At 45.0% G+C, this 26,118-nt stretch overlaps 1 protein-coding gene across 1 annotated transcript in view; it reads left to right on the top strand.

Annotated features, from left to right (window-relative positions):
- LRP1 (LDL receptor related protein 1) overlaps positions 1-26,118 on the top strand; it is a 777,705-nt gene that overhangs the window by 658,440 nt on the left and 93,147 nt on the right. Inside the window, exons 69-73 of the mRNA XM_033939435.1 lie at positions 5,329-5,435; positions 8,056-8,188; positions 18,861-18,980; positions 22,630-22,752; positions 25,726-25,869. Coding sequence (XP_033795326.1) covers positions 5,329-5,435; positions 8,056-8,188; positions 18,861-18,980; positions 22,630-22,752; positions 25,726-25,869 — 627 coding nt within the window. The remainder of the gene's footprint in view (positions 1-5,328; positions 5,436-8,055; positions 8,189-18,860; positions 18,981-22,629; positions 22,753-25,725; positions 25,870-26,118) is intronic.

Here is a 26,118-nt window from a genome sequence, read left to right as displayed (position 1 = left end):
GGAGCACTGGCAGGTGAAGAAAATCACTCACGGTCTGCTCCGACCGCCTCTTCCTGTAGTAAAGTCGGGCTACACCAATCAGGAGCTGCTTTGACACACAGCTCCTGATTGGTGTAGCCCAGCTTTACTACAGGAAGAGGCGGTCGGAGCAGACTGCGAATTCGCGGGGGAACACTGTATCTCTGCCTCTAGAAATGCAGCACAGCCCTGGGAAATTACATTTGGGACATATAGAAAAATAAGGTTTTTCCATCCTTGTCTATATCTATATATTTTGATACACACACACATATATATATATATATATATGTGTGTGTGTGTGTAATGTATAATGTAAACATGAGTGTATATACAGTGCTGAGAGATTATGTGAAGCCCCTAGGATAGTCTGCATTCTAGCACAATTTATCCTCAGAACATGCTTAGGTTCTAATTTAAGCTTTGATGAGAAAGGAAGATAACCTCACTGAATAGATAACTCAGATAAAATGGATATTTTCTGATTATATGCTCAACAAAATGATTCAGCAATAAGGGCCCTGTTACTAAAGTACAATAAGCAATTAATATACCAGTTAGCCCGCACTGTTACTGCACTGGCATGACAGCATGTGCTAATTCATGCATTAACTGCAGGCTGTGGTGGTGGTGGTGGGGGGAGGAGCAGGACCCTGGAGGTTTATGGGCGGAGAATGGGTGTGGTCTGTGCACCACAATTAATGCACAGTACTTACCATACGCTGTCACTGGTGCTGCTAGAGCAGGTGTATTCCCTGCCCCCTCAGGAGGAAGCATGAAAGCATCCACGTTAATTGCAAACAGTGTTAACGTATGGTAAGGAATTTTTCTGTGCACTTATTGTGTGTTAATTTTTGTTAGAACAGCAGGCTGAGAACACAGACAAGCCTGGTTTAAATCCCACTGTGATCTTGAGCAAGTCACTTGACTGTGAGTCCTCCAGAGCTAGAAAAATGCCTACACTGCCTGAAGGTTCAGTGCTTTGATTGTCTGTGGGCTTGTGAGCAGTATATAAGAAATGTTATAAATAAATACCCCTCCCCCCCATTTTTTTATAAAGTTATGTTAGACGTTTTTATCACTGGGCGCGGTAGTATTGACATCGGAGCTGATACTGCCATGGCTGGCGATTTTTTTTTTTTTAAAAAAGCCTAACGCGGCTTCATAAAAGAGGGGGAGAGGGGGAAGTACAGTAAGTGCAAAAGCTTACCACATTTTAGTGAAAAGGTCCCCAAGTATTCTTTCGTGAAAAAGCATGTAGACCCCTTGTTTCCTTGGCACAATGACTTGACTAATTAGAATCAGGCACTTAACACAATTGGGTAACGAATAAATCACCCTGCAGAGTACAGTAATTTTAGCATCCTGGCCTAAGTAAAACTCTGAAAGGGTTTGACTTTGATCCTCATCATAAAATTTCATGGAAGTTGCCATGGCTAGATCAAAAGAAATTTCAGAAAACCTGGGAAAAGAGTAGTCGATGCTAATGTGACTGGACAGGATTACGAGTCTATTTCTAAACATTTGGGCTGCCTGCCATCCATCCACCGGCCTCTATATGGAAGTTGAATGAAGGTTGCAGTGGCCCTGCCTAGGAGAGGTTGTCCTGCTAAGATTACTCCAAGAGCAAACCCCCAAAAATCATCCACATAGTCGCAAAGAACTCCAGACTAACGTCTAAAGCAGTGGTATTCAACCCAGTCCTCGGGGACCGCCTGGCCAGTCGGGTTTTCAAAGTCTCTGTCATCCATATTCATTGTGGATAACCTGAAAGCCCGACTGGCCAGGTGGTCCCCGAGGACTGGGTTGAATACCACTGGTCTAAAGAGCTATGGGCTTCTCTTACTGCAGCTGATGTAAAGCTGCATGTGTCAACCATCAGGGTAAAAAAACAAACAAACTGATTGGGAATGGTGTTTGTGAGAGGATAGCTAGGAAGATACCACAGCGCTCTAAAAAGAACAGTGCTGCCAGCCATAGTTTTCACCAAAGAGCTTCTGAATGACCCATGAGACTTCTGGAAACATGTTCTCTGGACAGAGGAGTCAATAATTGAACTTGTTTGTCTCAGTAACAAAAAATTGTGTGGCAAAACCAAACACTGCTTTATAAAATAAGAATCTTGGTGTGGGGCTGCTTTGCCACTTCCAGCCTGGATGACTTGCCTTCCTTTATGGACCCCCTTCAATTTCACTTTATAGCAGAAAGATGTAGAGGAGAATTCTGGATATTTGTCTGTGAGGTGAAGCCAAGCCAGAAGTGGGCCATAAAGCAAGACAACACCCCTAAACATTCAAGTGAATCTATTAAAGAGGAAGAGATTTTATTTTGGATTTGCCAAGTCAGAGTCCCAACTGTTCACGCAAAGCAATCCTCAAATATGAGAGGTGAAGAATGGAGCAAAATTCTTCAAGGGTGATGTGAGACATTTATTTATTGTTGCTTAAGAAGGTGCCCCCAGTTACTGAATAAAAGCACTCACATACTTTCACATAAATCGCCTTATTGTTGAAACATTTTGTCTGTTATTTTTTTCAATAGGTTTACTTTATTCTCCTTTCAGGGTCTAAGTAAGGATTTAATCCATGTTTTGTGTCTGAATTGGAGTAAAACAAAAATCATCTTAGGGAGTTCACAATCTTTCTCAACTCTGTAAATAATCATTACACCCAAAAATGAACTGACCAGCCCGCCACCTATCTCATGCATGGCTCATGTTTCAGCACAGAATCCTTCTACCTGTTTTTGTCAAATAATCCCAGCATTTTTCTTTGATCCTTCGTCTTTCTCAAAACTCTGGGAGAATAGTGATTGTAAGCTGTGGCGTATATAAGGTTGGCACCCAAGGTGGTGGCACCAGGCATCACTGCACCATGTGCACCCCCCCCCCCCCCGGGTCTTTCCGCTGCATGAGCACTCGTCTCACCCCACCCTCTCTGCGTACCTCTTGAAATGTTCGCCAGCACGAGCAGCATCATCCACCTGCTGCTGGCGCCAGCTCCCTTCTGAGGACACGTCTTAGTCTACGCCCAGGAAGTGATGTCATAAAGGAGCCAAGGCTTATTCGATGCTGCTCGCACTGGTGCATATATCAAGAGGTACACCAGGGGGGCAGAGAAGAGGAGAGGCCCTGATGCTGGCGCACCCGCAAAGACAGTACACACCCCACCCCCATCTTTTACTACATCACTGATTGTAAGACACAGGAAGGACAACAAATAGGAGTTTTAGGTATTGAGGGCGACTTTTAATAAAGATTAGCCACAGGACCCATTGTATCTGCCCTAGGACCCATTTTATTCCTATAGGCCAGGGGTAGGGAACGCCGGTCCTCGAGAGCTGTATTCCAGTCGGGAATTTCAGGATTTCCCCAATGAATATGTAGATCTATTTGCATGCACTGCTTTCAATGCATATTCATTGGGGAAATCCTGAAAACCCGACTGGAATACGGCTCTCGAGGACCGGAGTTCTCTACCCCTGCTATAAGCCCTGCTGCATATAACAAACACTAATCTTTTTTTATAAAGACCCCCCCCCCCCAAAGGTTGTAATACTAAAATGTAACACATCCTGCATACTTTAAAAGATAACAGGTACCCTAAAAGGAACCACAGGTTTAATTAATTTTGCGACATTGGAACACATTCAAGAGCAAAGCAGTTATAACATATTTGGTCTGAAACAGAATAACATAAACATAACATAACATAAAAACTCACTTGTATACCACAAATACCGTTAAGGTCTATGCGGTTCACAGAGATTAGCAATACAATTGAATAAACAACCAGTATCTAACTTCCAAAAGATTCCATAAAAAGATGCATCTTTAAAGCACGTCGAAATTGTTGATACGAATTTGGAAAGTGTGAATATGTGAGTCAGATCCCTAATCCATGAGGCTGCCTGGAAGGACGATAGTCGTTCCTGGAATTTCTTATATTTGCATCCCTAAGGATAAAATAAAAGCTTTTGATATAGTTTATCTTTAATTGGAATATTCCTTACTGGGAGCTTTATAGCTCACCCAAAAAATCCTAGTTATTACTGGTGAGAGAAGTGCCCAGAGGGCTGTTTCGGCATTGTTCTCTTGGATCATGGTCAAGCAGTGCCTGGCACTTAGCAGGAATGAAGTTGGTCAGATTAGATGGACCTTATCTGCCCTCCTCTGCTTGTTTTCATGCTGCGTTCAGTTTCCTTAGCAGTGTCCATGAAGTAAATTAGTGCTGCTAGGCCATCAGTACATTTTAGCTAATGGACACGGGCTGATTTGGGAGGAGAGTTTGTTGCAATTTAGAAAGACATCGCCAAGCCAGGTGATTTCTGGCACAAGCACTATGGCCCTCCTATACAAAGCCATGGCCGGCGCTAAAAACACTAGCTCGGCTTTGTAAAGCAGGGGGGGTATATTAGTCAAACTACAGTCCAATATTTATTTTTTTTATCATTCACCTAAGTAGGTATAAAAATAATTTTAAATGGTAGAGATTGATCTGTTTATGTTGAGGATTTTTATTTTTTGGGGAGGGGGGAGGGGGATGCTGCTTTTGTTTGTTGGTTCTGTTTAATGGGGTGTCTATTTTCTTAAGTGGTTGGCCAGATGGTTACGTGTTTTTCACTGCCCATTGTTCAACATTCTGGAATTCTAGTGTGGCTTCTTTGTTAAGGTTACCACATGGTTCCAGAAAAAGGAGGAAGGATTGAGACATCCGGGTTTTACTTCCATTGCTTTCAATGGAAGTAAAACCCAGATGTCGCTCTGTCCTCCTTACTTCCATTACTTTAAGTGGAAGTAAAACCCGGATATCTCAGTCTGTCGCCTTTTTATTCAGAAAACCAGACTAGTGAAGGTCACTAGCTTGTGAAGCAAATTGTAAGTTAACATTAAAAAAATACTAGAAAATGCCAAATAGATTAGTCTTCTCAGTTTGTAGCTATCTTAATGCATATGTATAACTTCTCACTCGTTCCTACTTTATACATGGCTTGTTGATTTTCTAAAACGGATGAATTCTTGACATTTTTTCCTCTGTGCTGGCCAGTTGAAACCATAAGAAGCCTTGCTTCCTGACCAGTCCCTTCTGCTTGGGGTGGAAGGGAGCAGGGACGCTGTTTTAGAAAACTCTGCTTGCTTCCTAAATGAAAATGCATTGCCCTTGATTGTAGAATGAAGATTTTTGAGCTAAGTTTAAAAAAAAAGAAATAAATATAAAAAGAGAGCACACCTGTAACTTTTTAAATACTTGAAAAAGGTTGGGGTCTTTAATACCTTGTTTATTTTGTTATGGGTTTACTCTTTTGCCGTAGCACCAAGACCTTGCTCTGAAAGTGAATTCTCCTGTGCTAACGGCCGATGTATTGCTGGAAGATGGAGATGTGATGGAGACCACGATTGTATTGATGGGTCCGATGAGGTAAGAAGTTTAGGGGAACGGAAGTACAGATTAATTCCAGTAGAAGAGGACAACCTGGGAATAAATGGTTCTATTTGAAAAGAACAGCCTTTAAAAAGCCATTCATCTCTTTTAATAAATTCAGAGATCGTCTTTCTTTCCCTAGAGGACTAACAGGATGTTTTCTTAATGTGTGACATCATCTAAAGGAGTCCAAGCTGGAAAAAATGCAAAAGTAACTTGTAGCACTGTTTAGCCCTGTGAACTGCACATATATGGATCCCTCTTGTGCTGGTGTCATCATACAGGGCCACCTCAGTTCTTTTCTTCAAGGAGCTCAGTAGTCTTTTATTTTGGTTGTTGGTTTCACTGGGGTCAGTATGTTTTTCATCATGCTTAAAAGCTATCTGTTTGCATCGCAGCCACCTCTGTTTCATGCCGTTTCCCCCTTAGAAAAGTGTCTAGCATGTTACAGGTAGTGTTCAACATTTGTTGTGGAGCCCAAAAAAGAAAGTACCGGGCTTTTATGTTTAAATCTATTTTATTAAGCAACAGTAAGTACAACAGCAATAATAACCATGGAATGCAGTTTCATCAAACACCCGCGGAGGACTGGACTCTCCCCGGACCCACCATACCCCCCCCCCCCCCAACAAAGAAAACCCTACCCCCACCCACCCCTCCCCATCCCCCCACATGTACAGAAAACTCGCAAGCAGGGAATTTGTGACACGTTACTGCACGAGTGCTTTACGGCAATTTTTACAATGGACACCTATGATGTGGTTGTCGCTTTTGGGGTTTTCCTGGGCATGCGCACATCGTCGATGCTTACTGCAAAATACTAGGCGCTTTCCCTACCAAGCCACTTGCAGAATTTCCTTGCATCTCATTTGCATGTGATTTCCTTTGCACGCAGTATTTAACAGTAACCTTTGAGCCTGGCCCCTAGTTGTCATGTAGGGCATTATTTTTATGGATACATCGGTAAGCTCAAATAATATAGTATGTGGGGTGAAGGAGGTTAGTGGTCTGACATGAAAAGAGTGTAAGAAGCCCTGAGGAGCAGCGGTAAGATCTATATGAACTACAATATGCACTGCTCTGTATACATGATATAGATAAATCATTTTTGTATTAGAATCATAAAGCCAAAGTAAATATGGATGAAGGTACAGCAATATTCATGAATTTAATAAGAAATCAAAATCCCTCCACTGCAACCAACCGCATCATGAAAAGAAAAAGCGCACAAATTAAAAAGAAATCCATCTCAAAACAAGGACGAGATCAAAAACTCAGGGATTTCCATAATCCTATTATCCACCCAAAAGAAATATAAGGAAACATCAAGCAGCATGTTCTTGCAAAACATTTTGCAACTAAGCAAGATCAACATATTTCCTGATAAAGTGGCTATGAATTTGCAGGGAAGTTTCTAAAAGAAGGTGGAGCCCCCTCCCCCCCTCTCTAAAACCCAAGTTTAAATCTTAAGAAGGCTTTTCCTTTGCAATTGTCAATTCAGCCACCTTAGGAAAATATATAAATCTGTTGACCACAAAAGGGTAGTGGGTAAATCATTTTAGAGACATTTTCCAAACATGATAAATCTATCTTTGGTTTCTCACTTCTCTCCTAATTTCTCAGATCATGGTGTGAACTTTGCTACAGATGCACAGAAGCACTTGTCTAGAGCAGTGTTTTTCAACCTTTTTACACCTATGGACCGGCAGAAATAAAAGAATTATTCTGTGGACTGGCATTGGTCTGTGGACCGGCGGTTGAAGAACACGGGGCTAAGTCGTGGGCCAGACCCCGCCCATCTCTACCCAATCTCCACCCCAGACCCTGCCCCCATAATAGTACTAAATGCACCTTCCACGTCCCGTGCCTCATCTGGAAGCCTTCCCTCTGACGTTGCAATGTCAGAGAAAAGGCTTCCGGTTCAGGCGCAGGATGCCCGTAGGAGCCGCTGCCCGTGGCTTTGTGCACTGAATCAGTTAGGAAGAGGGAGCTAGGCTCGAAGATAATGCCGCATCGATCGCAACGTGGGCCGGCGGTTGAAGAACACTGGGCTAAGTCGTGGGCCAGACCCCGCCCATCTCTACCCAATCTCCACCCCAGACCCCGCCCCCATAATAGTACTAAATGCACCTTGCACGTCCCTTGCCTCATCTGGAAGCCTTCCCTCTGACGTTGCGATGTCAGAGAGAAGGCTTCCGGTTCAGGCGCAGGATGCCCGTAGGAGCCGCTGCCCATGGCTTTGTGCACTGAATCAGTTAGGAAGAGGGAGCTAGCTCGAAAATAACGCCGCATCAATCGCACCGTGGACCGGCGGTTGAAGAACACTGGTCTAGAGTACGAATGAAACTCATCCCCTCTTTTACAAAGGTGTGCTATGCTTTTTAACGTGCACTAAATATTATTGCGCGCTAAATGCTAACGCATGTATGTTATCCTATGGACGCATTAGCGTTTAGCGTGCACATTGATTTAGCGCGCACTAATCGCACGCTAAAATGCTTAACGCACCTTTGTAAAAGAGGGGATCAGTCTAAAAGGCAGCTACATTTGTATATACAAGATGATTTTTGAGAAACACAGCCCTGTCTACCCCTTTTCTTCCTTTCCCCCAATGCAGACAGACTGTGTCATACGATGCGAGGCAGACCAGTTCCAGTGCAACAACGGGCACTGCATCCCTCATCGGTGGCGCTGTGATGCTGATGTGGACTGCATAGATGGCAGCGACGAAGAGAACTGTGGCACCGGAGGTAAAGTGGTCCTGGTTCACCCCATCCTAGAGCTGTCCGATTCTCGATTCAAATTGATTCACTGATTCACTTCAGCTAGATCGATTCGAATCAATTCATTCTCACAACAAATCAGAGTCACTGATTCAGTTCAGGCCCTTAAGCGGGTGCTCCGAGGGCCGGCATCGTCACGGTCCAGGAACTTCTCTGCAGCGGCAGCCTTCATAATTTGCTGCTCTTTCTTTGTGGAAACAGGAAATAGGCGGGACATGGCAGAAATAAAGTCTGATACAAATAAACCCCCAAGATTTTAATGGTGAAATTAATGGGATATGAAATTCCATTCCGTTTCAGGGTCCCTTCATTGATCTTATTTGATGGGTTGTCTACATATTTTTATTTTTAGTTTGTGATTACTTAATTCCATACTGGGTGAGGGTGTATGAAAAGGACATGGTTTTCTGTTAGCATTGACTATGCAGGATTGATCTATATCTATATTAATCTGGTTTATTTAATTTTACACTGCAAACACAGAAAATTCCAGTGGTCACCTGTGGGACACTGGTATGGCTCCTGGGTAATCTTTACTGTCCAGCGTGGGTCAGAGAGCAGGGAAAGGATAAAAGATATAGAAGGCAGAGGGAGGGATATGACACTGCTATGTTGCTAGGACCAGTACAAGAATATTAGGTATCCTAAGTAAAATTTCTGCCTTGTGTGCCCCTGCTGCTGCCCCCTACCAAAGATTTTGACAATTAAGCTGCCAGTGCTGATGGCCTCAGTGCCATTCCTTCAGGAAAATTCTGCTAAACCACATAATTGAACATCATATGTTGCATAGATATATACATAATACAGATATGTTTGAGAAATCATGCCAGTCTTTGATGAATGTGTCATCTTTGATTTTCAGGGATAAAATTTATAAAATACAAATATGTACCGTATTTTCACGCATATAACACGCGCGTTATACACGATTTTACAAACCGTGCATAACCATGCGCGTTATACGTGTGAGCGCGTTTTACAATTTTTTTTTTACATTCTGATCCGGCATTCCCCCTGCGAACCGGCATCCTCCCCCGTGATCCTATATCCCCCCAGCACCGCAAATACAACTCTTACCCGATTGGGCACCGGCACCAGCACCAATGCACAGCATGTGCCAGTGCCAGTGCCCAAAGATCCTCCCTCGTTGGTTTGGGCTGGGCGGTGCGAGAGAGATCCTCCTTCTTCCTCTGCCGGGCTGGACTAGGCTTTGAGCATTTGCGCATGCTCAAAGCCTTCTGGTCTGGCTCTCTCTGAGATAATCTTTTAAGCGTCCCAAGTACATTTCAGACCCTTAAAAGGAGAGGAATCAAAGAATTTGACTCGTATGGTGTCATGTCAATATGATTTCTCTTTGAATACCAGGATAAATCTTAGCAACCACAGTGGACTCCAGAGTTTTTTGTCCTCGGTGGTCACCTTTGTGTGTGACAATATTAAAAATTTACATAGTGAGAGGCTAGCTAGTAAGGGGTTTTTCAAACATAATTCACATTAAAGAAAAATAATGTTCATTATACTACCATAACACATATAAATGGTGTCTTAATAATGAAATGCAAATGCATGCAAAACACCTCATTTCTATGTAAACTTGGAACTGCAATGGACACCCCAAGCTATGTTATTCCTGGAAAATAATGCCAGCTGGCCGGGAGCATCAGGCTGCTGGCAAGCTCCCAGGCTGCTTCTTAAAGGGTCTGTGCATGAATCTCCTCTCCCCGCCCCACAATTCTCCCATGAGCCCACTTCCCAGGGTCTACTTTGTGAAATTCCCTGGATTCTAGTTAGTTAATAGAAGGAGGGATCCGTAGTTGCTCTTGTTCCTGCTGGCACTGGGTTCAGAATGGTGCCAGGACCTGTAGCTCAGGAGGATGTGTGCCTGAGGGGAACTATTCAGGAGGATATGCTGGGGGTGGGGGGCTTTACAAATAGGAGTATGTATTGATAGGATATATAATGAAGGGCTTTGGAATTAGGGATATATGCTGGGGGAAAGGAGTAGTATGTAATATGAAAGGGCATCAGAGGTGGGCAGAACTAATGCCCAGCCTCTGTATGGAATGGCCTGGGATCAGACCACAGCTTAGCTCTTGATGTCTCAAGGCAATGAATAGCATAATTTGTGAAGTAGATCATATGCTGTTCTATTCATGTACGTAGGGTGTTACTGAGATTCTACACCACAGGTTTGTCATGTCCATGGAAAATTAAAGTGTGGTAAAAGCCTAACTGTTATCGCACTTTAATGACTACCCCCTAAAACAGCACAGTAAAACATTTATATAAGAGGAATATGACAAATGTTGGCAGAATACTATCAATACACTATAATAGGCAGCATGGAAAAAACATATAGCATGGATATGATGCTTACACTGTTCATGTAATACAAGGAAGTATCTTCTTAGGCAGTTGAGGGGGCAAGTGCAGTTGAGGCATAGAGACAGATAAAGTGGGTAGGAGAAAGACATTGGGATAAATAAACGGCTAGCCTTCGAAAGAAGGCACGTCAAAATTGTTGATACGAGTTTGAGAATGTGAATATGTGAGTTAGATCCATGGAGGGGCATAATAAAAACGCCTCTTTTCAGTCTAGGCATTTAAAGGCAGGGGAAAGGCCTAAGCTGGTTTTACCTATGTCTAAAACCAGCTTTGATTATCGGTACTTGGACGATCTGGCTTTTTGATCATCCAAATACCAATTTAGGCCACTTTTTGAAAGTTTTTTTTAAAATTATTATCATGAACCCCCTAATCCAGCGATGGCGAACCTATGGCACGCGTGCCAACTGTGGCACGCGAAGGCCTTGCAGCTGACACGCGCAGGGCCGCCATCAGGGCAGTACTACCAGGGGGTGCACAGGAGAGAGAGCTGAACGGGGACGATGGGGGACCCGCGGGGTTAAATATAACTCGAGCCGCGAGGTTCGTCTTCTACTCCGACTGCCCTGCCGCTCACACAGCCGATCGGAAATCTTCCCCGACGTCAGCGCTGATGTCGGAGGGAGGGCTTAAGCAAAGCCCGCCCTCCGACGTCAGCGCTGAAGTCGGGGAAGATTTCCAATCGGCTATGTGTGCGCGGCAGGACAGGCAGGAAATAGAAGACAAGCCTACGCGGCTCGAGCTACATTTTGCTGAGAAAGTTGCTAAGAGGGGGTGGGAGACAAACGGGGAACACAAAAGGGGGAGGGAGTGCGTTTTGGACACAAGGCATGAACTTGGGAGAAAGGAAGGGAGGGAAAGAGATGCTGAGGTGGGGGAGGGAATGGGTTTTTGGACACAGAAGGCATGAACTTGGGAGAGAGGAAGGGAGGGAAAGAGATGCTGAGGTGGGGGATGGAATGGGTTTTTGCACACAGAAGGCATGGACTTGAGAGAGAGGAAGGGAGAGAAAGAGATGCTGAGGTGGGGGAGGGAATGGGTTTTTGGACACAGAAGGCATGAACTTGGGAGAGAGAAAGGGAGGGAAAGAGATGCTGAGGTGGGGGATGGAATGGGTTTTTGGACACAGAAAGCATGAACTTGGGAGAGAGGAAAGGAGGGAAAGAGATGCTGAGGTGGGGGAGGGAATAGGTTTTTGCACACAGAAGGCATGGACTTGGGAGAGAGGAAGGGAGGGAAAGAGATGCTGAGGTGGGGGAGGGAATGGGTTTTTGGACACAGAAGGCATGGACTTGGGAGAGAGGAAGGGAGGGAAATAGATGCTGAGGTGGGGGAGGGAATGGGTTTTTGGACACAAGGCATGAACTTGGGAGAGAGGAAGGGAGGGAAAGAGATGCTGAGGTGGGGGAGGGAATGGGTTTTTGGACACAAGGCATGGACTTGGGAGAGAGGAAGGGAGGGAAATAGATGCTGATGTGGGGGAGGGAATGTGTTTTTGGACACAGAAGGCATGGACTTGGGAGATAGGAAGGGAGGGAAAGAGATGCTGAGGTGGGAGAGGGAATGTGTTTTTGGACACAGAAGGCAAGGACTTAGGAGAGAGGAAGGGAGGGAAAGAGATGGTTGTGTACACGGGGAATAGAAGAAAGGAGAATTTTTGGTCATAGGGAGGGAGTGAGGTACAGACAGTGGCATACCAAGGTGGGGGTGGGGGCGGTCTGTCCCAGTTTTACGCCCCATGGGGGTGCACAGCTGGCCACCCTCCAGTGTTCTCCCTAGGCTGGCAAACTGCTTCTCTTTAGCCACTTGAGTGCAGGTCGGTGCCAAGTTCTCCCTGCTTTTCCCTGTGGGGCCGACCAACTCTCGCCACCCGCGTCAATTCTGATGTCGGAGAGGACGTTCTGGGCCAGCCAATCGTTGCCTGGCTGGCCCAGAACGTCCTCTCCGATGTTAGAATTGACGTCGAGTGGCGAGAGTTGGTCGGCCCCGTGAGGAAGAGAAGCAGGGTGAACTCGGCGCCGGCCTGTTCTCGATAGCGGCAGTGGCAGCCTATTCCCCAGTGGCGGTGGCAGCATTTTCCCAATGGTGGTGGCATAGGGGAGGGCAAGGAGAAAGAAAGAAAGGGGGGGACAGGGAGCCAAAAAAAAAAAAAAGAAAGAGGGCTGGGTGAAACAAAGAAAAATGGGGCACGGAGAGAGAGAGAAAGACAGACATACAGAATGAAAGGGGGTATGGAGAGAGAGAAAAAGAAAGAAGGGGGCAGGATGAAACAAAGAAAAAGTTTGGGGAGGGAATGAGGACTGGAGGAGAGAAAGCATACAGGAGGCTGAAAAAAGGGAAGAAATATTGGATGCACAGTCAGAAGAATAAAGTGCAACCAGAGACTGATGAAATTACCAAAGGTAGGAAAATGATTTTATTTTCAATTTAGTGATCAAAATGTGTCCATTTTGAGAATTTATATATGCTGTCTATATTTTGCACTATGGCCCCCTTTTACTAAACCGCAATAGCGTTTTTTAGCGCAGGGAGCCTATGAGCTTCAAGAGCAGCGTGGGGCATTCAGCGCAGGTCCCTGCGCTAAAAACCGCTATCGCGGTTTAGTAAAAAGGGAGGGGGAATATTTGTCTATTTTTGTATAGTTGTTACTGAAGTGACATTGCATAAAGTCATCTGCCTTGACCTCTTTGAAAACCCGCGGAATATAAATGATAATTAACATTTTCTCTGCGTACAGCGTGCTTTGTGTTTTTAAAATTTTATTGTTGGTAGATCATTTTGACTTGGCCACAAAGGTAAGGGGGAGGGAGGGGAGCTGCTGAAAGAGTCTACCTTGACGTGGTTGCAGGCTTACAAATCTTTTGGTCAAAGAGTGCGGCGACAGAGAAAAGTATGTGTGTATTCGGCCCATGAATGAAATCATTAAAACATTATAAATTGCCAATAAATTGAAATGAAAACCAAAGGATTGTGAATCAAATTGATTCTCTGACAATACAAAGATTCCAACCTTTAAAAATGATGTTACATAGTTCAGGCAACTTTATAAAGAGTTTTTAGATACTAAAATCTTGTTATTAAGGTTTAATTGACGTGCTGGCACTTTGAGGAAATTCTTTGGTTTTGTGCGGCAGTTTGGGCACTCGGGCTCAAAAAGGTTAGCCATCACTGCCCTAGTCCATAAGGCTGCCTGAAAAGACAGCAATCATTTCTGAAATTTCTTATATTTACATCCTTTTACAGAAGGAAATGAAAATAATGAATGAATGAGATTTTCTAAAATGTTTAGAATTTGTAATAATGAAAGATTCCATAAGATACTCTGGAATTAAACCTGTTAGTGCCTTAAAACAATACAGCCGAACTTAAATTTAACCTGTGCCTCAACTGGAAGCCAGTGCGGTCGGCGATAGAAATCAGTGACATGGTCATACTTCTTTAAATTAAAAATCAATCTGACTGCTGCATTCTGAATTATGCGTAGTCTTTGAAGATTTTTATGAGTACCAGAAAGATGAACAATGTTACAGTAGTCTGACTAAGGACCAGTGACTGAGCTAACAATCGAAAGGAGTTACTATCAAAATATGTTCTAATAGTTCTTAGTTTCCATAAAGTATAGAAACCCTTTCGAACCAATGAGGCCTTAGTTGTGCACTTTCTGCTAATGTAGAGCCACTTTCTAAGGTTTTTTGAAGCTCCCCTACTGATTACTTTAAACATTTCACAATACTTTTCTACCACAGGCTGAATAGAAGAGAGTCCCAGTATTTTCTTTAATCCTTCATAATTTCTGCCTTTTGTAATAGGGAGAGGCAGTGGCGTAGTAAGGGAGGGGTAGACTGTTCCAGGCGCCATCTTGGTGTGGGCAACGGCACCTCTGTGCTTCCCCCCCATGCCACACTCATGCCCTCCCTTCCCCCCTCCCCCATACCTCTTTAAATATTCGTCAGTGCGAGCAGCTATTCTGGCCAGCTGCTAATGCCAGCCTGGCTCCCTTTGAAATTACTTCCAGGTCACAGGGCCAGGAAGTGACATCAGAGGGAAAGCCAATGCTGGCGCGAGCAGCAGGCCGGAGAATTTGCTCACACTGGCGAAGATTTAAAGAGGTATGGGGGGAGGGGAAGGGAGGACACAAGTGTAGCATGGGGGACGCAGAAGGAGTGGGGGAGGGCACGGGTATCATAATCCAAACGGGCTGCTTCATCACCTTCCATAAGACGAAATAAAATAGTTGGCTTCTGGTTTCCCCAGTGCTTATAACAAGAATTGAACAGCCCCGGCTGAAATTCTGCATTGCCTACAATCGGTAAATATCTGGAGCAATGTGCAAGTAATCCAAATTTCTTTCACAAATACCCCAAGCTCATCGTGTTGACTTGAGTAAAAGATGTTGCTTCAGGGCGCAAGGTAGGTTTTTTGCCTTTGCATATAAAAGATAAGAGAGGGACAACAAAACCCCTATAGTGTTGTCCAAGGGCAGACTGGATGGGCCATTTGGCCTTTATCTGCTGTCATCTTTCTTTTTATATTTCTACATCACAAACTCAGAGGTGCCAAAAGTTCAAGCACTAATATTGACTCGATTGGATTACTGCAACCTTGTTTTGACTAAGATAAAGTGCAAGGCGTTGCAGCAACTGATGAACTCATCTGCTAGGTTGATGGCAGGGTAATCAGGCAAAGCAGGTAAAGTTGTGGAAACAAGGTTTTAGATAAAGTGCTGTGTTAACTGAGCAATAGTACTCACAGAACAGTGAACTGGTCAATGACAATCAATGGACAGTGAGAAACCAACTGGTCAAAAGTGACAATTCGTACTTGCCTGTGAGAATTCATACTTGCCTATTCCACATTCAGTCTAGACAGGAGTGCTGGAAGACCTACTTAACTCACAGAACAGCGAAACTGGTCAATGACAATCAATTGAACAGTGAGAAAAACCAACTAGTCAACAGTGACAATTCGTAACTGGTCAACAGTGACAATTCGTACTTGCATATGAGAATTCATACTTGCCTATTCCACATTCAGACTAGACAGGAGTGCTGGAAGACCTACTTAACTCACAGAACAGCCGAAAACTGGTCAATGACAATCAATGAACAGTGAGAAAACCAACTGGTCAACTGTGACAATTTATAACTGGTCAGTAGTGACAATTCGTACTTGCATATGAGAATTCATACTTGCCTATTCCACCTTCAGACTAGACAGGATTGCTGGAAGACCTACTTAACTCACAGAACAGTGAAATTGGTCAATGACAATCAATGAACAGTGAGAAACCAACTGGTCAACAGTGACAAATCTTACAAGACAGCTACTATGGCTCCAGTTTTGAAACAATTACTCTGGCTCCCATTATAACAGAGGATATATATTGCAAAGTGCTTTTGACAGTGCACCAAGTTTTATATTGGTCTGTCCCATTGTATTTTCAAAATCTTTGGAAAATTTACCAACCTGGTACAAGGTTGAGATCTGAGGGAGGAATGAAATTAATTACTGATAAAGAAGAGAGAGTTCACTATGTAAGGTCGAAAGTGTCTATGTTTTTCATGGTTGAAGTAAAACTATGGAATTCTCTTCCTGGGACATTGAGACTGGGTATGAATCGCCTGACCTTCAAGAGAATGTTGAAAAAACAACTATTTGTGGATGCTTTCATGTAATATATGCCGGGAAGATATTGATTTTGATATGGTAACTTTGGGCTCCTTTTACTAAGCTACGATAGCGGTTTTAGCGCACGGGCTAGACCTTAATGCCAGCATTGAGCTGGTGTTAGTTCTAGCCATGTAACACGGGTTTAGCGCGCGCTAAAATTGCTATCACAGCTTAGTAAAAGGAGCGCTTTGTAACAAGTTTACGAGAAATGCAAAGAATGGGAGGACAAGATTCTGATATGGTAATCTTGTAACGCAAAGAATGAATGTTTTTGATAAATGTAATGTAATTTATTTCTTATATACCGCTACATCCGTTAGGTTCTAAGCGGTTTACAGAAAATATACATTAAGATTAGAAATAAGAAAGGTACTTGAAAAATTCCCTTACTGTCCCGAAGGCTCACAATCTAACTAAAGTACCTGGAGGGTAATAGAGAAGTGAAAAGTAGAGTTAGAGGAAAAATAAAAATAAAATAAACATTTTAACAAGACAGCATTGATCTAAATACTTTGGAAGGTAGAAGAGAGGAGAGAAAGGAATAGAAGCAGAAGGGGGAGCCGTTGAACAGTAGAATTCTGGAGAAATTTAAATGATAGAAATAGAACAAAACAAAGACAAATGGCAAAACAATAGATAAGATTAAAGATAAATCATAAGCTGGAAAGAAAAATAAAATAAAACTTTGTCTTCAATCCACGGTTTCAGCGTCAGTGATGAAGTGGAGCAAGTAAGTTTAGGAGGAGCGATTGACGTTTCCAGAAAGGGCTTCTTCAGGGAAGAGACTTGGCAGACAGTCCCAGGATGCCTATGTCTCCTCCCCTGCGATGTTCTCCCATCCATGCATTCCCTCCCAGACACACTGCCCGTGCCCCAGCCGCTCCAAGGAGGCTGCCCCAGATGAGGCCCACGGTGAATGCAGGATTCTCTTCTCTGCGGGAAAGCCGCCCGGAGCCGACAGTCGATCTTCTTAGCGGATTGCATGGGGGGAAGAGTTCACACTCTTGGTAGGATCGGGTCTGTGTGCTCTCGGTGGTTGTGGCTGGTCTTTGTTGCTGCTTAGGTGTAAAAGCAGTTGATCTCCACTGCTGCTGATATTTAAAAGCAGGTAGATTGATCCTCTCCAATGGACTGCAGGGTTAAATCTGAGCTGTATGTCATTTGTATCAGTGTTATGTATGTTCTTATGTAAACCGCTTAGACTTAGGTGGTCTATATATTTTTTAAATAAATAAATAAAGATCCAGTCCCTAGCATACCTTAAATGGCATGCTATATAATAAACTTGTAAATAGGTGCCATGGAAAAGGGCATCAGAAGTGATACATTGTGCAGAGGATGAAATCTATATAATAAAACTGCAGGCGGCGCATGCGCAGTCTTATCGGCGTGCTTCCATGATCCGTAGGTCCGTGGCCGCCAAGAGTGCAGCATGCCCCGCGCTTACTATGGCCCCACGCGCAGCTGAGTTCGGCACGGCAGTTTCCCCAGATAGGGGAAGTCGAACAACTCACTCTCGACGCGCAGCTGAGTTCGGCACGGCAATTTCCCCGGTTTCCCCAGATAGGGGAAGCCGAACTGCTACACTCCCGCCTCATGGTCCTGCCGCCGCTCCTGTTCACAGCGGCCTGCATGTCGATGACTCCACCCCCTGGGGCTGCCTAAAGAAACAAAGTTTCACGGTGCTTGGCCCGCCAAACAATTTCTGCCGTTGCCGAAATTTTGCCCCACCGTTCCTTCCCTTCCTCCATCAGGTACAGTTCAGCTCCGCTAAAAGGAGCTGCTTTGAAATTGGAGCCCTGCCGCCACCATAACACGTTCCCCTGTGCCGCGGTTCCATATGTCAAAGAAGGGGCGGGACCAAGGCAGAGGGGAAACATGCTACGGCCAGTGGCAGGCCTCCGATTTCGACGCGGCTCCTTTTAACATTGGTGGAGCTGCACTGCACCTGATGGAGGGAGGGAAGGAAAGGTGGTTGTGCGCTGTTGAGCCCCTCTTTGCCCTCAGGAACCCTCTCCTAACTGTTCCCTCCTGTCTCAGACCACTGGGGGGAGGTGCCTGTCTTCAGCTGCAGGGATGGAGGGAGGGAAGAAGAAAGAAGGGGCCCTGGCAAGCAAGTTATCAAAAGCCAACCATAGCCTGGGACCCCTACATGGTATGAATAATGACCAGACAACAAAAGGTAAGAAAAATAATTTTATTTTCTGTTTTGTGATTACAATATGTCAGATTTGAAATGTGTCTTGAGGGAGGCTGCCGCCGCGGCTTTGGACAGAGGGGTACCATTTTCGTGGGAGCTGGCCTTCGGAGAGGCTTGGGACGCGGGGACGGATGCAGGAAGGGCTGCCGCTGCGAAGGGCTGTGGTGGGGGAGCCAGCCAGACCGCGAGTGTGGGGCCTTTGTAAGCGCGGATTGGTCAAGGAGCCGCCGTTGCCGAGGCTTTGAAATTGCTCTCCCACCGTCACTCCCTCCTGTCCCTGCTCTGCCTCTGCCCCTGCCCAGGTTCAAAAGCAGGAGAGGCGGTCATCTAGAACCCATTAATCTAACGGGCTTAAACACTAGTATATATATTTTTTTTCAACAGTACGGACATGTCCCTTGGATGAGTTTCAGTGTAACAACACCCTCTGTAAACCACTGGCATGGAAATGTGATGGGGAAGATGACTGCGGAGACAATTCAGATGAGAACCCTGAAATGTGTTGTAAGTTGTTTTCCTTATTTATAGAGATAACATCCCTTTAAACATTAGCACAATGGTTCAAAGAAGGATATTTTATCCACTGTCTGATATGGATCTAGCTTTCAGGATTCAGATGCCATAATTGAGTTCTGTTGCCTTGCTGGAGCTGAAAGTTTCATGGGGTGGTTTGTTGTTTAAAAATGTAGTTCTAGGGTAGCCTTTGACTCGGTGCCGTGAAGAAGAAGCTGGATTTGATTCCCGTATCCAGTCTTCCGCTCCTCAGGTTGGCAGGGGATGCTCCAGAGGCTATGGGGCTCATAATCAAAAGAAAAAAACGTCTAAAAAGTGGCCTAAATGGCTACTTGGACGATCAAAAAACCTGATCGTCCAAGTACCCATAATCAAAGCTGGTTTTAGACGTATCTAAAACCAGCTTAGGCCTTTCCCCTGCCTCTAAAGGCACAGAGAGAAAAGAGAAGTTTTTAGAGGAGGGGAAAGGGTGGGAGGTGGGCCGACCTACACCTAGTCGTACAACACGTATAACCAAAACATTTGACAGGTTGCCTAGTCGGCACTTATATGTTTTGACTTAGACCAAACCAAAACAGGTATAAGTGCCGAAAAAGGGGCCGCTGAGCTGATCGTGGCTGCTACGATCAGCTCAGCGGCCCCAGCAACCTGCCTAACCCCTACAGCAGTGATCGCGGCAGGAGAGATGGCTCATCTCCCCAGCCACGATCTACCCTCCCTCCCCCCCCCACCCGACAACGATCAGGGCAAGAAGGAGCCCAAGCCCTGTTGCCCCGGCGTGCACCCCCGACTCCCCGATTATGTTCGGGGCAGGAGGGAGTCCTATCCCTCCTGCCCTGCGATCCCCAACCCCCCCTCCCGATTACGATTGGGGCAGGAGGGAGCCCAAGCCCTCCTGCCCAGATGGACCCCCTACCCCCCACTACAATACTGCCTTCGACACAACCCCCCCCAACGACCACCCCCCCCGAACCCCCGATCGCCCCCCCCCGCCTACCCCACAACCTCCCCATCCCCATTCCCCATACCTCAAAACGTTGGCCGGCTGGTCGAAATGGGTGTCAAGCCCGCCCGTCCCGTCAGGCTAGCCGACTCCGGAATGGGACCGGATTGGCCCAGGTGGCTGTAAACCCCGCCCACAGGTGGGGTCTGAGGCGCCCTGGGCCAACCAGAATAGGCCCAGGAGCCTTAGGCTCCTCCTGTGTGCAGGGCCTTAAGCACATGGGCCGGGTTGGGCATGATTGGACCACTGGTCTGACCCAGCAGCGGCAATTCTTATGTTCTTACGATCCCTTGGTACATCAGCCCAAACCAGGGGACCAATCACTAGAGAGACTAGACTCAAATAAATTGAGCAGCGATATAAAATAGGAAGAAAATCTCTATGGGCTCCTTTACTAAGGTGCGCTATCATTTTTTAGCGCACGCAAGATGTTACCGCATGCTACACGGCTAAAACTAACGCCAGCTTCAATGCTGGCGTTAAGGTCTAGCACACGTGGCAATTCAGCGTGTTAATGCCCTAACGTTCCTTAGTAAGAACATAAGAACATAAGCAGTGCCTCCGCCGGGTCAGACCACAGGTCCATCCTGCCCAGCAGTCCGCTCCCGCGGTGGCCCAAAAACAGGTCAAGACCTGTCTGAATCATCAGAAGGGGCTCCCTTGCCACCTTGGTTTCTCATTTAAGTCCTGCCTTCCTATCGAAGTCTTAGCCCTCCGGACTTGCACATGCACGACCAGGTTGGTTTATACTCATTATCTGGTTAACTTCCTATACTTGTGTTACATCCCAGCTCCTCCCTCAGTATCCCACAATCCCTTTATCCGTCAGGAATCCATCCAATCCCTGTTTGAATCCTTGTACCGTACTCTGCCTGATCACTTCCTCCGGTAGCGCATTCCAAGTGTCCACGACCCTTTGAGTGAAAAAAAACTTCCTTGCATTTGTTTTGAACCTGTCTCCCTTCAGTTTCTCAGAATGCCCCCTCGTATTTGCTGTCCCCTTCAGTCTGAAGAATCTGTCCCTATCCACCCTCTCTATGCCCCTCATGTCCCTATCCACCCTCTCTATGCCCTATATGTTTGCAAATGAAGGTTCATGGCACTGATCCCAGAACTGGCCCCAGCTGAGCTGGATGAATAGAGGGTAAAGAGAGCACAAAAAAAAGACCAGAATACTAGATTATACAGGCATATGTGAACACACATGTGAATAAATGGCAGTATTCCAGCTACATTCCAATCTATAAAACGAAGCATAGTTTAAAGATGAGCAGAGTCTGTTTGAGGCACACATTTATGTGCAGAAATAATAGAAATTGTAATTCACATGCAATCTAGGTGTGCACCTAAATTATAGGAAACTATTATACTTAATCTGGTGAAAGTGGGTAATAAATATTCTATATAGACTCCACTATTTTAGTTGAGAGCACTATCCCCACGGAAGAAAAAGCCTCAGGTTTTATTTTAGGTAGAGCTTGAATGCTCAAACCTCCTACCACCCACATCATTGGCAAAAAAAACGTTGGCTTTTATTTAAATATCACTTAGATCCTTACGACTTAGAGGCAACAGCTATTTCAGTCCTGCACTAATATAGTTTGTGGCACTTGCATATCCCCTGTGGGTGGAGGAGGTTTGAGCATTCAAGCTCTACCTAAAATAAAACCTGAGGCTTTTTCTTCCGTGGGAATAGTGCTCTCAACTAAAATAGTGGAGTCTATATAGAATATTTATTATTACCTAAATTATAGGTGCATATTTTGACCTATTACACTAAAGAAGGGTAGGGTAGATTCTGAATAACCTATGATTTGCTGTTATGTGTTTTCTGGAATGTTTCCTTGGGTTGCCTACTGTATCCCTATGGGTTGGGGAGGGGGGCCCAACGGGCAGGGTGGGCCTGTACGGGTGGGGGGATGGGGGTGGGTTGGGTAGTAGAACTTGTAACAGAATATGTTGTCTGGCTTGGAAGTTGTAAATTGTCTCGTTTGCAATAAAAAGATTTCTAAATAAAACAATATAAATTATAGTTTTTGGTGGAATTCGTTATGTCACATATTTAAAATGGAAAGGGTAATAGCCATACAAAGGGGGGGGCATTAAGAAATTTCAGGATATTTGGGAGCCATTAACAAATACTGTAATGATTGAATATCAAATTTTTCCCCTTAAATATGCACATCCAAGAAGGGGGGGGGTGGGGATTTCTTGGTTTTCTTTGAGAGTGACAATGGGGGGAGGGGGAGGGGGGAGGTTATTATATATTTGTCTTGAGTTGAAAGTTATTGAATAGGGAGGGGGAGGGATATGGAATTTGAAATTGAGTTTTGTATAATATTAAGTGATGTATGTAAGACCAAATAGATGTTATATACTGTTTCACTTATTGTGAGTGTTAAAATGAATAAAGAATTATAAAAAAAAAAAACCCAATATAAAAATGGCAAATTAGATTTACAGATTGCAGGGGGGTGGGTGTTGATGGACCAGATTTCTGCATGTTTTCTCCCACCTGATTTTCTCATTGCAAAACGCTGGAAAGTTACTTCTGCGCTTCCTCTGCTCTGCCGCTGTGGACAGACATTGGGTACTGATGTACTTTTTCTTTGTTCTTACGTTTTCGCCTGCCTGCAGTGAAATTCCAGTGTCCTCCCAACAGACAGTTCAGATGCAGAAATGACCGGGTGTGTCTGTGGATTGGGCGTCAGTGTGACGGAATAGATAACTGTGGAGACGGCACCGATGAGGAGGACTGCGGTGAGTAGCGGGGAGCTGCAAATGGAATGTAGCCATCTCTGTAACTGGCTCCGTTGATTTAACTCGGCAAAGTTCCGGCTTTGGGCACTTGTTTGCTTTTTCTCAATTGGAATAAGCACATTGATGTACAGTGATACCTCGGTTTACGAGGAACGTGAACTCGCAGGCCTTGAGCATGCTCAGATGCTCAAGGCCCAGCAGAGGAGAAGGCCGATTTTCAAGAGTGTGCCCAGATGAGGGTAAGAAGCGGCGGGGGGGTGCCCAATTGTGTTGGGGGGATGTCGGATCGTGGCGGGGGGGGGTCAGATCGTGGCGGGGGGGTGCCGGTTCGAGGCAGGGGCAGTGCCGGATCGCGGGGGGGGGTGCCTGATCGCGGGGGGGGGCCTTCGAGGGGAGCAATGCCGGTTCTCGGGGGGGGGGGAACGCATCAAAGCGAGTTTCCATTATTTCCTATGGGGAAACTCGCTTTGATAAACGAGCATTTTGGATTACAAGCATGCTCCTGGAACGGATTATGCTCGTAATCCAAGGTACCACTGTATTTGCTCTTTGTTTTGATCTGGCACGTGGCTTAACGAAGGGGATCTCGAAAGATTATGCCAGTAATTTCCGCATCAGGTGCCAGAAAATTTAGAGACTATAAATGGTCATGTCGATATTTAAACACCACACTGTCATTTTTTTTTTCCACAAATTCCAGCCATGATGATTATGTTCTAATTGTTTATTGATAATATAAAAGCAGAATGCAAAAAAATAAATATGTCAAACGCTTTCTCCCTTCTTCCCTCCCCTCAAAACCAATGTTGTCTTCCAGCTTTCTCTTCCAGGGTGCTTGGACTAATAGGACCGCATGAAATTACTACCATCCCCCACCCTCAAACCCCCTGCCAGTAAGAGAAGTAACTAGGGGGTCTTTTACTAAGGCGAGCGAGCCATTTTGGTGCACACTAAACACTAGCGCATCCGTAGGATATAACGTGCCTTAGTAAAAGGACCCTTAGGTTTCTTAAAAGGGGACATAGTTTTTTCACAATTAAACTTCTACTAGCCATAATGTTTTCAGCACTGAAACCCAGATGGTTTCTGGCAGTGAATATCCAGCTAGAACAGCAAGCACCATTGCTCTCCGGATCATGGCTCTCTAGGCAACTTTAGGACAGCTGTTTTTGCTCTCCTGAAGTTATCTGATAGCCGTCTCAATATTACCACTTTGTGGATAATTTCTGGGACTGCCCCAGCACCACCTCGACACTGTAAGGGGAATTCCATAACTGGGCACCTTCAATTATGTACCCCCATACAGAATACCAGCATTTTCACACAAAAGTGCCAGCAGGATGCCTATGTGCTACCCTATATCAACTTGTGTAAGTGGCATAGCATATATATATAATAATAACTTTATTTTTTTATACCGCAATACCACAAACAGTTCAGAGCGGTTTACAGAGGAAGAGACTGTATACAGACAGCGATATTCTAAAAAAAACTTTCAAAATTACATTAACATGGTAAGATTAATCAATTTTTCCTGGAAGTGTTTTAGCAGTACATCATGGTAGAATTGGAGTCAGAGAAATTTGTCAAAGAGATAAGTTTTGATTGACTTCCTAAAAGTTTGGTATGAAAGAGCGTTTGAGATAAAGTTGGTTAAACATTTATTCCATTTGCCTGCTTGGAATGATAGTGTTCTATCGAGGAATCTCTTGTAGATACAGCCCTTCAAGGATGGGAAAGTGAACAAGTAGGCACTACGTGTACAAGTTGTGCCTGGGAGAGGGGCATACTAGTGGGCGGAGCATGGGCAGGCCTGCCATTTACACATACAACCTACAGCAATGATTCCCAAGTCAGTCCTGGAGTACTCCTTCAGCAGTCTGATTGTTTGGATATCCATAATGAATATGCGTGAAAGGGTAATTCCATGTCAACTGGTCCAATTTCGAGGGTCCCCACTTAACATCTTCTATGGATACAAAAAGGTGGCGCAAATAAAGGGGCCCCTAACTCTGGACCTAGTTGAGACCATGCACCAAAACTTTGGATAATTTTCATTAGAAGCCCCTGAAAAAATTTCATCAGTTTCTGAGATCGTTGAGTGGGGAGCTCTGGACCACTTGACATGGAATGACCCGAAAGAGATTTGCATATGATGGAGGCAGCATATACAAATCCAATTTCATGCATATTCATTGTGGAAATCCTGAAAACTGAACTGACAAGGAGGTACTCGAGGACCAACTTGGGAAACACTGACCTACAGAATATTGGAAGTTACGCACATCCCTGCTACATGTATGTGACTGTACTCGCACCAGGTCTCTGACTGACGTGTATCTATAAGACGTGCTGATACTCAGTTACATTATTTTTTTATAATGAATTTGGGCAGCTGGAAGCCATTATTCATGGGTATCCAACCTTGGGCCTCACCAGCTCAGATTTTCAGGATTTCCGCAATGAATTAGCATGAGATCTATCTGTATACAGTGGAGGCACTGCAAGCAAATAGATGTCATGCATAGTCATAGAGAAAAACCTGAAAACCAACTGGATTGCAACCCTCGAGGACTGAAGTTGGACACCCTCCTGCATTATAGAATAGGTTCTTACCACGGGGCATTGGGACACCTAAATGGAGGTACCTGGTTATACAATTGCCCCCCCCCCCCCATCTGTACAGTGCTGAGGCAGATACAAATGATTCAGTGATACTATCCAGATGAATGCGTAGAGCTGCTTTAGGCCCCAGCAGGTGGGGTGCCACCATCTGGGTAAGTACATTCGAATACCAAGCTGGCTATTTTAAGGTTTCTGCCATGTATACAGTGCCAATGTAAAAAAATGTTCTGTTAGCAATTGTACAGCTGCTGCTGCTGCCCTTACTCCCATCACCCCCTCCTCCTCGCACTCATTTACAGGCTCTGTGTGCATTCATCTTCACCTGAACACTAAGTTTCTTACCAACAGAGACATCAGCTGGGAAGGGCAAGAGATGTGATCCTGAGAAGAGTGAGTTTGAGTGCCAGAACAAGGAGTGCATCCCCTTCAGCAAGCGCTGTGACTTCTTCGATGACTGCGGCGACGGCTCGGACGAAAAGCAGTGCTCAGAAAGTCAGTGACTGCAGGCACATGGTCTGACTGGCAGACTGTTGGAGCTATGCACTTAATTCTGGGTTTCTCACTTGTCTGCACACTCTTACAGCTTACAGCAAGCACTCTCCGTATTCTTGACTAGTGGTCAGTGGTCATAGACTATAGAAACATAAAAACATAGGGCTCCTTTTACTAAGGTGCGCTGGGGCTTTAACGCACGGAATAGTGCGTGCTACATTGCCGCGGGCACTAGACCTTAACGCCAGC

This window comes from Geotrypetes seraphini, chromosome 3, assembly GCF_902459505.1.
Source record: "Geotrypetes seraphini chromosome 3, aGeoSer1.1, whole genome shotgun sequence".
NCBI classification, from domain to species: domain Eukaryota; kingdom Metazoa; phylum Chordata; class Amphibia; order Gymnophiona; family Dermophiidae; genus Geotrypetes; species Geotrypetes seraphini.
The sequence above is the reverse complement of the archived record's forward strand: the minus strand, read 5'-3'. Positions and strand labels throughout refer to the sequence as shown.